Below are 13,272 nucleotides of genomic sequence, written 5' to 3' on the forward strand. Positions count from 1 at the left end.
CGTGCCTCTCGTCCTTCGTCGAGAACCGAAATGGCTCCACGAGGGGGCGGCTCGGCTCGGGAACGCGGTTTCGGTGCGGTGCTGGGCGCGACCCCCGCGCCGTGCTGTGCGTTGGTATCGCCCCGAGGCGTTAGGGGCCGTCGCGCAAGAGCCGCGCGGAGCGGGGCTGCGGCGTGACGTCATCGCCCGGCGTCACGGCGTTGTGCGTGGGGTCGCTGTGACGTCACGCAGCGGTGGAAGGCCCCGGGGGCAGTGACACGTGGGGGGTGTCGAGGGGAGCGGCGCAGGGCTCGGCACAGGCTGTGGCATCCCGCACCCTGCCTGAGCTCACCGTGGCGCAGTGACGTCACCTGTGGCATCGTCTGTGACGTCACCCCGCCCGCTGCCGGCAGGGGTGGCCCAGGGAGCCGCGGGGACACCACAGGGACAGTGCCAGCAGGGTTGGCCCATGGGTGGCATGGCATGGGCAGGTGTCCCATGGGTGGCGTGGCATGGGCAGGTGTCCCTAGGGATGGTGTGGCATGGGCAGGTGTCCCTAGGGATGGTGTGGCATGGACAGGGTGTCCCTAGGGATGGTGTGGCATGGACAGGTGTCCCATGGGTGGCGTGGCATGGGCAGGTGTCCCTAGGGATGGTGTGGCATGGGCAGGTGTCTCTAGGGATGGTGTGGCATGGGCAGGTGTCCCATGGGTGGTGTGGCATGGGCAGGTGTCCCTAGGGATGGTGTGGCATGGGCAGGTGTCCCATGGGTGGTGTGGCATGGGCAGGTGTCCCTAGGGATGGTGTGGCATGGGCAGGTGTCCCATGGGTGGTGTGGCATGGGCAGGTGTCCCATGGGTGGTGTGGCATGGGCAGGTGTCCCATGGACAGGTGTCCTGCGGGTGGCATGACCTGGGTGGGTGTTCCAGGGATGACATGGCATAGGCGGGTGTCCCATGGGGGGCATAGTGAGGGTGGGTGCCCCCAAAGGTCATGTCACATGGCCTGGTGTCCCCTGAGGCAGTGTGGCATGGGCAGGGGTCCTGTGGGTGGTGCAGTGGTGGTTGGTGTCCTATGGGTGGCATGGGGCGGATGGTGCCACAGGAGTGGTGTGGCTCAGGTGGCTGTCCCAGGGGTGGTGTGATGTGGGTGAGTGTCCCGTGGATTGCGTGACACGGGTGGGCATCCCCTGGGTGTCAGTAGGTGTCCCGTGGGTGTCACTGCAGGAGTGGGTGCCCGGTGGGTGGAAGGGCATCGCCAGGTGGCACCTGGCTGCAAAGCCCACGGGTGTCCCACCACAGCCAGGTCCCCTGCAGGTCACACAGCCCAGCTCCCCAGGTTCCCCACTGCTGGCAGCCCCTGGCACACCCCGTGGCACCCCACTGCTGTCCCCAGGCCACCCAGAGTGGGCAGAGGAGGCCAGCTCCAGCAGCCAGCTGCCCACAGCGCCCAGGGGGGTCCCTGATGGCCCAGGGGACACAGCAGGCCAGGGGTTCAGAGGCGTTTAATGACCTTGAGGGTCCCCAAGCAGTGGGGACAAAGCTTGTGGCACAGGGGGGGGGTCCCCACTCCTACCCCCCCCTTCTCTGAGCCTGAGTCCCAGCTCAGAGGTGGCTTTGGGGGACAGGATTGAAGCACCCCCAGAGCTGCACAGGGGGGTGGGGGCAAAAAGGGTATGAAGGGGGGAAGGGCCTGGCACCCCTTTGCCCCCCCGGGAGGGTTCAGGCAGCACCAATGGGGAGGCAAAGCGTTGGGGGGGGCTGGCGCCGTGCCACCAGCTAGCACCAAGTGCCCTGGGGGGCTGGGGGGACTTTGGAGGGGGGTGACACCCACCCTGCCTCCCCCAGGGGGGATGCCCCTGCCCATCCCAGCACGGTGGTGGGCACAGGATTGAGGGGTGGGGGGGGTGGCAGCGACACCTCCACCCCCTCCCCAGGGCAGGGTCACTGGGGGCTGGGGGGCCGCTGGCGGGGGGCCACGATGCGGTACGGGGGGTGGCCATTGCCACGCTTGGCACGGGGGGGTCCGGGGGCCACCGTGCCTGGGGGGTCGCTGCCTGAGCCAGCCTCTGCTTCTGCGGGGGGAAGGAGAGAGAGAGGTCAGGTAGGGCAATGCCACACAGCAGATGTGTCCCCCTGTCCCCCCCACACCAAAAAGTGTCACCCCAGTCTCCTGCCCCACAGAAAGGGGGCTTGATGCCCCCCTCCCCCCCGCCCAGCACTCTGGGGGCAGGGTTGGGGGACACGGATGAGGACCCCCCCAGCTGGCACCCCTGCCTGGCACCCCCAGCCGGCACCCCCGGAGCTGGGGTCCCCCCTGCAAGAAGCGCAGCGGGAAGGGGGAGGCAGGGTGGGGAAGAGAGAGTGGGGGGCACCCAGTGGCAGCCTGCTGGGCACCCTGGCATGGAGCTGGCTGGGCACTGGGGGCTCCTTGGGCCGTGGGTGGTGCTGGAGGCTCTCCCATCCAGGAGCTCCCTGGGCTGAAGGGTTTCTCTGTGGCCTCCCTTCGTCCCTGGGAGCTCCAGGAGCTGCTCTGCCTCAGGAGGGGCTCCCTGGGCCCTGGGGGGCTCTGTGCTGGCACTGGCACCGAGCTCCAGGGTATCCCTTCACCCAAGGAGCTCTAAGGTTTCTCTTGGCCCGGGAGGGTGCCCCTGTGTGCCCCTTGGTCAGAGACAGGCTCCATGGTCTCCCTTGGTCCCTGGAGAGCGGCAGAGTTTCCCTAGGCCCAAGGAGCTCCAAGGTTTCCCTTGGTCCAAGAGGATTCTCTCTGGATCCAGGATCTCGGTGGCTTCTGCTCAGGAGGGTCTCCATGGCTCTCCCCTGGACTGAGGAGGGCTCTGTGGTCACCCTTGCTCCCTGGGAAGATCCAAGGTTTCACCTGACCCAAGGGGGTCTCCATGGCCGTCTCTCAACCCAGGAGGGTCTCTGTGTCCTGCCTTGGTTTGAGAAGGGCTCCCTGGGGAGATCCAGGGCTCCCCTTGACCCAGGAGGGTCTGCATGGCCATCTCTCAGTCCAGGAGGGTCTCCATGGCCATCTCTCAGTCCAGGAGGGTCTCCATGAACTGCCCTGGCCCCGTGACTTGCCTCCAGGGGCTGCAGCCCCCCGTGCCCGCTGCCGGGGGGCGTGCGTGGGGCACGGCACGCCGGGCTCTGGCGGGGTTCAGAGGAGGGAGGGTGGCAGAGTTACCTGGCCAGATGATGGCTTCCAGCAAGGTGACCCTTCTAGCCAGGACCTCCAGCCGGGCCTGCTGCCGCAGGAGGGTTTGGAAGCTACTGGCCTGGGGGAGAGTGAGAGAGCAGAGCAGAGCAGAGAGCGCCTGGGCCCCGCGGCGGGCACGGCGGGCACGGCGGGCACGGCGCAGCCTGGGTGCAGCCCCCTGAGCCGGGGGTGCCGCTGCCATGGGAACGGGGGGTGCCAGGTCTCCCAGGTGGGTGCTCCAGAGGGCTGCCAGGGGGGGCTCCCGTGGGGGTCCCAGGGGGGACGCAGGGGTCCCTCGCGCTGACCTGGCTGCGTTGCTGACCCTGGCAGTGCCCTGAAGGGGACACCGCTGTCCCCTGCCCTGCTATGGCCCAGTGAGGTGCCCCCTCTGGCACCCCCTGGCGTGCCCAGCCTCTGCACATGCTGGGGGACGTGTCCCCAACCTCCTTGGGGGAGGGGGGCACCGACTTGTGCCCAGGACAGACTGTCACCAGTGTCCCTTCCCGAGGTGGGCAGCCTGGGCAGTGCCTGGGGGGGTGGGGGGGGACAGCTCCTGGGATGCCCAGCTGGGGGTGGCCCTCACCCTATGGAACAGTCTCCTGTGCTGGGCATGGTGCCAGGGTGTGGGTGATGATGTCACCCCGCAGCCAGGGTGGGGCTGATGCCTTGCCCTGGTGCCCCCCACACCATGGCAGAGTGGGTAGGGTGCCAGGGGACCCCTCCCCACTGCTCCACGGCATCAGCGAGCCACGGTGGCATCGTGGAGACCCTGGTGACCTGCTGGTGGGGGCCAGCTCATGAAGTGGGGGACCCCCCTGGCCGGGCTGGCCCCCTCCTACTCACCGTAGAGCCCAATCATTGTTTCCAAGATTAAAACCCTCTCTGCTAAGATCTTCAGCGCCTCGCGGAGCTGGTGCAAACCCTCCCCCTGCAGGAGGGACAGGCACGGCCTGAGGGGGCGCCCTGCACCCTCTCACGGCCCCCATTCCCCTCCCCTGGAGAGGGGGGCACGGGTGTCCCGTCCCCCCCCGCCTCCCAGCACCCCCCGACTCACTGCAGCACCGGGGGAGGAAGCGGGGGTCCCCCCGGGGGGTGGCTCCTGAACCCACCCTGTGCCCCTTCCTGTGCCAGGGGGTACCAGGGTGGGGCTGGCTCTGCACCCCATTAGCCTGCCCAGGCACAGAGGGGGTCGTGGTGATGGCGTGACCCACCCCCAGGGGTGAGACATGGAGCGCTGGGCACTGCTGGGGACTCCCCATGCCGCTGCTGGGGGCCCAGGGATGGCACAAGGGCACTGCTGGGGACTCCCCATGCCGCTGCTGGGGGCCCAGGGATGGCACAAGGGCACTGCTGGGGACTCCCCATGCCGCTGCTGGGGTCCCAGGGATGGCACAAGGGCACTGCTGGGGACTCCCCATGCCGCTGCTGGGGGCCCAGGGATGGCACAAGGGCACTGCTGGGGTGCCCTATGTCACTGTTGGGGTCCCAGGGGTGGCACAAGGGCACTGGGCACTGCTGGGGACTCCCCATGCCACTGCTGGGGGCCCAGGGATGGCACAAGGGCACTGGGCACTGCTGGGGTCCCCCTATGTCACTGTTGGGGTCCCAGGGATGCCACATGGGCACTGGGCACTTCCTGGGACACCCATGCCACTGTTAGGGTCCCAGCAATAAGATGTGGGAGGGTCGGGGTCCCCCCACGCCCCTCACAGCCCCCTCCGCCCAGCACCCACGGGGCCAGCCCCAGGCAGCAGCCGTGTCCCTGCCCCCGCTGCCACCCTGCTGCCACTCACCCAAGTGCCCTTCTCGCCCGGCTCGCCCCTGGGGCCCGGCTCACCCTGAAACACAGAAAGGAGAGGGCCTGGCAGGGGGGGGCACGGGGGGCTGCAGCCCGGGGGGGCCCGACCCAGCAACGTACCTGTGCCCCGTCCTGCCCACGGCTGCCCGGGTGGCCCTGGGGACCCTGGAGGGGGGAAGAGAGTCCATCAGCAGCTGGGGGGCACAGCCACCCTGGGGGACCCCCCCAGCTGGTGTGGCAGCAGGGACTCACCCTGTCGCCCTTCTCCCCGGGGGGGCCAGCAGCTCCGGGGGCCCCAGCTCTGCCCTGTGCAGGGACAAAGTGGCTGCCGTCAGCCAGCGGGGGGGAGGGGGAGGCTGGGTTCAGCTCGCCCTGTGCCCCCCACGCTGGCACTGCCAGCACTTACGTCAGGTCCTGGGGGGCCAGGTGGCCCAATGGGACCTGGGGGGCCAGGAGGACCTGCAAGGAGAGGGGACCCAGCTCAGCCCTGCCAGGGGGTCCCACACTGGAACACCCCCAAAGTGCTGGGAGAGGGCAAGGAATGCGGGGGGGGGTCACACACACACTCACCCATTGGCCCCATGGGTCCGGGGGGTCCGGCAGGCCCCACGATGCCCCCAGCAGCTTCAATGAAGGTGTTGGAGAGGAGAGGGTCCCCTGTGGGGGGAGCGTGGGTGGTGGGCAGGGGTCCCAGCACCCCCAGCCGAGCAGGATCTGGCCATGTCACCCCCAGCCCGGGTGATTCACCCACCCCAGATGTCCCCCGAGATCCTGGGGAGGGGGTCTCCCTCCCACTCCAACCTCACCCCCCACCCCCAGCCCACTCCCTCCTTACTGGGCTCGACCATGCGAGGGATCGCCGGCCCCACCGGGGCAGGGGGGCCGGGGGGGCCGGGGGGCCCGGGTAACCCCTTCTCTCCTGGGAGCCCCCTTGCTCCATCCCGACCGGGGGGTCCTGGGGGGCCAGGGGGACCTGCAGGGAGGAAGAGGAGGGTGAAGAGCGGGGGGTGCCTGTTGAGCTCCTGCGGCCGGGCAGCGCCGCGGCTCCGATGCTGCCCCTCCGCAGCCTCTGGCGGGAGGGGGTGCTCGGCCGGAGCTGGGCACTGCTCTAGGAGCCCCCACCCCACTTACCTGGTGGCCCTGCCGGACCCTTCACCCCAGGAACACCCGACGGCCCCCGGCCTCCCACGTCTCCCTTGGGGCCGGGGGGGCCCCGTGAGCTGGGTCTCCCTGCGGGTGAGCAGCATCCTCAGGGGAGCATCCTGGGGCACAGCCCCTCGGTGGGTGCCCCCCCGACCCTCGCTGGGTCCCCACCACCACGCCCCAGCACCCACTGCGGCCCTGGTGTGGGTGGGCAGAGCACCGGTCCGGGGCTGGGGTCACCTCGTGGGCACCAACCCCACGCTGGTGCCCTCAGCCTGCCCCAAGCTGAAGCACCGAGAAGGGTGGACACAGAGCCCCTCAACCCACCCCCCACAGGTGGGCTGGGCTTCACGTGTGGCTCAGTGTCACCACCCGCCCTGGGGACACCCCACAGCGTGCGTGTCTGGGGTCCAGGGCTCCAGGAACGCTGTGCCCCCCGCCCCGACATTGCTATCGCCCAGGGCAGTGGCACTGCCACCACCACCGCTGCCACAGGAGGCGGCACTGCCACCTGGATTTGGGTGTTCGAGGGGGTGGGGGGCAGCTCCCTGCCTTACCATCACCTCCGGGGCTCCCACGAGCAGCAGGGGACCCCCAGAGCTGCCCAGTGTCTGCCCCCCTGCCCAGGGTGCTGCTCCTGGGGGCTGGGGTGCTGAGGGGTTCGGCCACCGAGAGCCGAGCCACCTGGAAAGGAGAGAAGGGTGGGTGCCACGCTGTGGGGGGACCACCAGGTGACCCCTCCCCTGGGCTCCTGTGGCCCTCAAGGGGTGGGGAGGTGGCTGCCCCCCAGGCTGAGTGGGGGCTCACCTGTGCCTCCAGGGTGGCAAGCCTGGCTGTCAGCTCCCCGACGTGGCTGCAGTTCAGGCACCCTGTTGGGGGCGAAAGTGGGGGGCACGGGGGGTTGGCCAGGGGGGCAGCCACCCCTCGGCCCACCCTGACGCAGCATGTGGTGGGGAGGGAGGGGACACCCACCTGAGAAGGCCGTGGGGCGCAGGGGGGGGCGGCGTGGGGCCGTGCTGGGGTGCCTGGGGTCCCGCAGGGCGAGGAAGGTGTGAGCCTCTGCTGAGCACAGGGGGGGGTCAGGAAGGGGACATCCCCCCCCAGAGGTCACAGGGCTGGGAAAGCCTGCTGCCCCCACCCCAAAACAGGCCCCCCCATGGCTCCAAACCGCTCTGTGACCAGCCAGACCTCCCTCCAACCCATCCACAGCCCCAGGACAGATCCCCCCAACCCACCCACAGCTCCCAGCCAGATCCCCCTTGGACACACATATGAGCACCCAGACCCTCCCCAATCCCACCCAGAACCCTGAGGCAGACCCCCCAAAACCCACTGACACTCCTCAATCCAGACCCCCTCAGACCCCCTACCATGACCCCCAGATCTCCCAAACCCATCCCCTAACTCTGAGCCAGGTGGCCTCAGTTTCACCCATCCTGAGCCTCATCCCCTCCCAACCCCTCCAGGGTCCTCAGCCAGATCTCCCCAACCCCTCATGACTACATGCCACACCCCCAGATCCCACCCATGTTCCTGAACCAGCCCCCCAGGACTGCATGCCAGATTCTCCCCCCCAACCTTACCCCACAAGCCTCAGCCAGAACCCCCCCCCAGTCCTGACAGAGATCCCCTCCCAAAGCAGATTCCCCCCAACCCACCTCATAACCCTGCATCAGACCCCACAAAACCCACCCCCCATAAAACCCACCCCTGATTCTCATCCCCAGACATCCTCAGATCCCCCCTCCATGGCCACACACCCCCAGACCACCCCCCCCCAAACCCACCCGAAGTCCTGACCCAGAAGCCCCCAAACCCAGCCCACAGCCCTCAGGCAGAACTCCCAACCTCCCCCATCACCATACCCCAGATCCCCTCCACCCCACCATTCTCAGCCAGGCTCCCCCCACCTCCCCCCATACTCCTGTGAATCCCACCCCTAAATCCCCACCATGGCCTCCCAGCAAGCCCCCCCCAACCCCCGGCTGGAGGGGCTCCCTCTGGGCGGGGGGGGGGGTGGTGTGTGTGAGCATATTCCTGGGGACTCTGACCCGCTGGGGGGGTCCCAGCCCCCTGTCACCACCGAGGGACCCTGGGAACAGTGACTTGGGGCCGCTTGGCATGGCAAGAAAGGGGTGCCTGGCACAGAGCCCCCGCAGCCCCCTCGCTGCCAGCCCAGCCACCGCCATGCTGCAGGGGACAGGCAGCGCCGCCTAAGCGGGGCCAGTTGTGGGGCACCCAGCCAAGCACGCACAGAGAGGAGGAGAAGGAGGAGGAGACCCCCTCTGCTCCCCCCTACGCTGCTGCCACCCAGCTGGCTCCGCAGCCCCTTGTGCCAGCCACTGTCCTGCAGGCCCTCGGGGCCGCCCCGCTGTCCCCAGGGCGTCCCCACCCCTGGGTGCCACCTACAGATCCCCCCCGTGCTGGAGCTGGGCCCAGGCTGGGGACCCGCAGCTGGGGGCTCTGGGGAGAAGGAGGGAGTGCCACACGGGTGACAATGGGGACAAAGAAGACCCCCTCCCTGGTGAGGAGGAGGCTGGAGCCAGCTGCTGAGGTGGCAGTGCCAATCCCACCACTCATGGCACAGCCTTGCACTCATTCATCCACCCACAGGCTGGCAGCTGCCTGGCTGCCACCCGGCTGCACACAGGGACAGCGGGCAGAGGGGTGGGCATCTCCTCGTGGGTACAGCCAGCCAGCCACTCAACAGGAGCATCCATCCATGAGAACACCATCCACCCATCCATCCACTCAGGACCATCCATCCATCCCTCCCTCTCTCCCTCCCTCCCTCCTCCTCCATCCATCCATTCATCCATCCATCCACTCAGGACCATCCATCCATCCCTCTATCCCTCCCTCATCCTCCATCTATCCATCCACTCAGGAGCATCCATCCATCCCTCCATCCCTCCCTCATCCTCCATCTATCCATCCACTCAGGACCATCCATCCATGCCTCTGTCCATCCCTCCCTCCATCCATGGATTCATAGAATGGTTTGGATTAGAAGGGACCTTGAAGGTCATCTAGTTCCAACATACCTGCCATGGGCAGGGACATCTTCCACTAGGCCAGGTGGCTCATCCACCCACCCACTCATCCACTCACCCACCCACCCACTCACCCACCCACTCATCCACCCACCCACTCATCCACCCACTCACCCACCCACTCACCCACCCACTCATCCACCCACCCACTCATCCACCCACCCATCACTCTGTCCAGCCCTCCCCACCCCACCCTGCCCAGCCGCCACCCCTGGTTGGCACCACCCCACCTTGGCGGCGAGGAGGAGCAGGCTAAGGTGGCTCCCATCCCACCTTCCTCGCAGTTGGCCCCGGAGTGCCCGGGGCAGCACCTCCATTCCAGCGCCGTCAGCGTCTTGTAGCTCACCCTGTAGATGGGCCGGACCACGGCGCGGTAGCTGCTGGCACAGAGCGGGGCAGCGCCTTCAGACCCAGCCCGCGCTGCTGGGGCAGCCCAGGGTGCTGGCTGCCCGCCGCTAGGGGACGCTGGTGGCGCGGCTCACCTGCCCCCACCGCAGGCCAGGGGCCAACGGCAGCCCTGGAAGACCCGCTGGAGGAAGGTGCCGTTCTGGACGTGGCACGACACCGTCCGTGTCACCGTGTAGGAGCACCAGTTGCTGGAAGGGAAACCGGTGGCACCAGCGCAGGGGCACGCCGAGACTGGCAGAGGTGGCGCTGCCCCTCGGCGGGGGTCTGTGCGTGTTTAGCCCAGGGGGTCCCACCCCATAGCACTGCCCCAGGAGGTGCCCACCCACGGCCATTGTGGTGCCCAAGGGGCAGAGACTGCCCTGGCATGCCGGGGGCAGCTAGGGCCCTGCATTCCTGCTGCATTCCCGGGCTGGCACTGGCCCCAGCTGGCGTGGAGCGGGGTCTGGAGCCCTCCCATGCCCCCGGCCCACCCCACACAAAGGCTCTTTTCTTCCGCCCCATGTCAGCTCCTCATGCCAGGCACTGCCCACCCTGCCCGGCCTCAGTTTCCCGCCTGCAGAGGGGGTACACCCGTGCCACCGGTGCCGTGAGGCTGAGTGCCCCCATCCCCACAGCTGGCAGGGACTCGCTGCACCCTTGGTGGCCCCAAACTCTGAGGCTGTGCAATTTGGGTCAAAATCTGAGGGTTTTGGGACGGCCGCAGCGCTGCGAGCAGGGAGGCGGTGACAGCAGGGACAATTGTCTGGGAGGTGCCGGGAAGGGGGGCGGGCACAGCAGGGTGGCACAGGGCTTTCCGGCCGGGCAACGACCCAGGCAGGCTTTGTGCCAGGAGCAGGAAAGCACCGAGGCTGTCGCCGCGCTTCTGCTGCTGCCCCACCGTGCTCAGTGAGGTCCCAGTGTCCCCCAGTAAGCCCAGTCTGGCACCTCCAGATGCCATTATCCGGGGTGGCAGCCCCTGGCGTTGTGCCCACTGGGTGGGCACCCAGCCAGCGGACAATGCTCGCCATGGGGATGCCGCGGGTGCCGCGCTGGCGCGTGGCCACACTATCCTGGGGCGAGGATGCAGTGGCGATGCCAGCGCCAGCTGTGGCGGGTGCCCGCGGGCACAAGGATGGGTCCCAGCTCGTTTCACCTCCTGCCTGGCAGAGGCAGGAAGGGAAATTGCCCTCCCAGAGAGCGGGGCAGGAGCTGGCGGGCATCAGCATGCCAGAGCTCGCATGGCCCAGCATGACCCAGCCCCCCGGCTGCTGTGCCAGCTCTGGTGCACCGAGCAGGCCTGGGCTCTGCTGCCAGGGCACGTGCCCGCCTGGGGCAAAGCCCACGGTGGGATTGGCTCCAAATCCCACTCCCCCCTTCCCCAAACCAGCCTCTTGGCATGGTCCCCCCTCCCAGCTTGGCACACGGAACCCCAGTGGGATGGATACGATGGGGGCTGGGGGCCTCCCTGGTGCCAGTGGCGGAGTGGTGGGTGCTGGGTGCTGGACTGGGGAAGTGGGGGGCACAGGGCAGGGTGGGGGGCACACGGCAGGGTGGGGGGCACTGCGAGGTGGGACGCATCAGGGTGGTGGGTGGTGGACTGTGGGGGAGTGAAGGGGACGTCGGCAGGGTGCTGGGTGGTGAGATAGAGCTGGGTGCTGGACTGTGGAGACTATGGGGGCACAGCAGGGTGGTGCCAAGGCACTGGGGGCTTCCTGGGCTTGGCCGGGAGGGGAAGGGGAAATGAGGCAGCTTCTGCCCGTCTCCTCGCGACCCGGGCGGAACCGGGAGGTCCCGGCAATCCGGAGCCGGAGACACGGCCAGGGCCGAGGGTTTCCTGTAAACAACCCCCCCGCCCCCCCCGGCACCCCCCACCCGCAGTGCTCTGCCACGGCAGGACGACGGAGCACCCCCTAAACAGGGCACCGCGGCTGCCCCTGCCGCCACTACTCCCCAGACAGGAGCGGGACCCTAGGGCTGGAGCCACTCACTCCCCAGCAGTGCCAGTGTGCCCAGGCAGCCCCAGCAGCCCCAGCAGTGCCAGTGTGCCCAGGCAGCCCCAGTAGCCCCAGCAGTGCCAGTGTGCCCAGGCAGCCCCAGCAGTGCCAGTGTGCCCAGGCAGCTCCAGCAGCCCCAGCAGTGCCAGTGTGCCCAGGCAGCCCCAGCAGTGCCAGTGTGCCCAGGCAGCTCCAGTAGCCCCAGCAGTGCCAGTGTGCCCAGGCAGCTCCAGTAGCCCCAGCAGTGCCAGTGTGCCCAGGCAGCCCCAGCAGTGCCAGTGTGCCCAGGCAGCCCCAGCAGCCCCAGCAGTGCCAGTGTGCCCAGGCAGCTCCAGTAGCCCCAGCAGTGCCAGTGTGCCCAGGCAGCCCCAGCGCTATGCTAGCCCTGGTAGCTCTGGTGACCCAGCAGTGACGTTGGCTCCAGTGAGTCTTACTAGTCCCAGTAACCTCACAGTAAATCCCAGTAAGTCCTGCTGGCTCCAGGAACTTCCAACCCCGGTGCATCCCACTAGCCCAAGTAACCCCCAGCCCCAGTAAGTCCTGCTAGCCCCAGTAACCCCCTAGTAAGTCTCAGTAAGTCCTGCTAGCCCCAGTAACCCTCTAGTAAGTCCTGCTAGCCCCAGTAACCCGCTAGTAAGTCCCAGTAAGTCCTGCTGTCCCTAGTAACCCTCCAGCAACCCCCAGCCCCAGTCAACCCTGCTGGCCCCAGTACCCCCCCAGTAACTCCCAGCTCTCCCGGAACGGACTGAGCAGCCCCTGCCCTGCTGCCGCCGGTACCCAGTGCCTGCTGCTCCCTGGTACCCAGTACCCAGCATCCAAGCACCCGCAGCCCTCGGTGCCGGGGGGATCCCTGATGCCTCCCGTGACCGGTACTTGGCATCTAGACCCTCCCCCCCCCCCGTACCCGATGCCCTTCCGTGCCCGGTACCCGGAGCTCCAGTGTCCGATGTTCCCTGCGTCTCCGGTACTCCGTACCCGGAGCCTCCCGGTAGCCGATGCCCCCCGCGGCCAGTACCCAGTAACCGGAGCCCCACGGTAGCCTATGTCTCACCGCGTCCGGCACTCGGTGCCCGGAGCTCCCTGATGCCTCACGCTTCCCTTACCCGCTGCCTCCCCGGTGCCCCCTTCGGTGCCAGTACCTGCGGGCAGCGGGCTGCAGCAGGGCCGGGCTCCAGGAGCCGGCGGCGGGAGGCGGCAGGAGCAGGAGCAGCAGCAGCAGCGGGCAGAGCCGCAGGGGCACGGGCAGGGGAGGGCAGCGGCGGCAGAGCCCCGCCATGGCCGCTCTGCTGGGGCTCGGCGCTGCCCGGCCACCGGCACCGAGCGGCGGGAGGGGACGGGGAGGAGGAGGGTCGGAGGGGGAGGAGGGATGAAGGAGGAGGAGGAGGGATGAAGGAGGAGGAGGGACCCCTCTCGCCCCCCCGCCCCCCGTCTTCCGCCCCGCCGGCCCGGGGATCCCGCTGGCGGTACCGGCAGGGGAGGACCGGGATCGGGGCAGGGAAACCTGGCGGGGAACGGTGCAGGAAGGGGGCGAGGGGGCACAGATGGGGACCCCCTGTGTGACATGCGTGCGTGTGTATGCGTGAGTACACGCGTGTGCTTCCATGTGTGCTTGGCTGCACGCATGTGCGCGGGGTACACGCGTGTGCAGACTCAAGGGTGCACGGGTGTGTGCGTGATTGTGTGCGTGGAGGCACGCTTGCACGTGTGTCTGCGTCTGCAG

The 13,272-nt window shown here is 68.5% G+C and overlaps 1 protein-coding gene across 1 annotated transcript; it reads right to left on the minus strand.

Moving 5' to 3' along the window:
• Window positions 1-1,920: 1,920 nt before the first annotated feature.
• Window positions 1,921-12,872, minus strand: EMID1 (EMI domain containing 1). The gene is made up of 15 exons (XM_054173040.1): window positions 12,692-12,872; window positions 9,654-9,767; window positions 9,445-9,551; window positions 7,091-7,177; window positions 6,926-6,987; window positions 6,676-6,802; window positions 6,107-6,205; window positions 5,811-5,948; window positions 5,546-5,632; window positions 5,382-5,434; window positions 5,228-5,281; window positions 5,096-5,140; window positions 4,971-5,015; window positions 3,166-3,256; window positions 1,921-2,053 (listed from the first exon to the last, which is right to left on the minus strand). Exons 1-15 carry the CDS (start codon window positions 12,826-12,828, stop codon window positions 1,923-1,925), a joined length of 1,377 nt encoding a protein of 458 aa, XP_054029015.1. The 5' UTR covers window positions 12,829-12,872; the 3' UTR covers window positions 1,921-1,922.
• Window positions 12,873-13,272: the final 400 nt, after the last annotated feature.

Source organism: Dryobates pubescens, chromosome 25 (genome assembly GCF_014839835.1).
Source record: "Dryobates pubescens isolate bDryPub1 chromosome 25, bDryPub1.pri, whole genome shotgun sequence".
In the NCBI taxonomy this organism is placed as follows: domain Eukaryota; kingdom Metazoa; phylum Chordata; class Aves; order Piciformes; family Picidae; genus Dryobates; species Dryobates pubescens.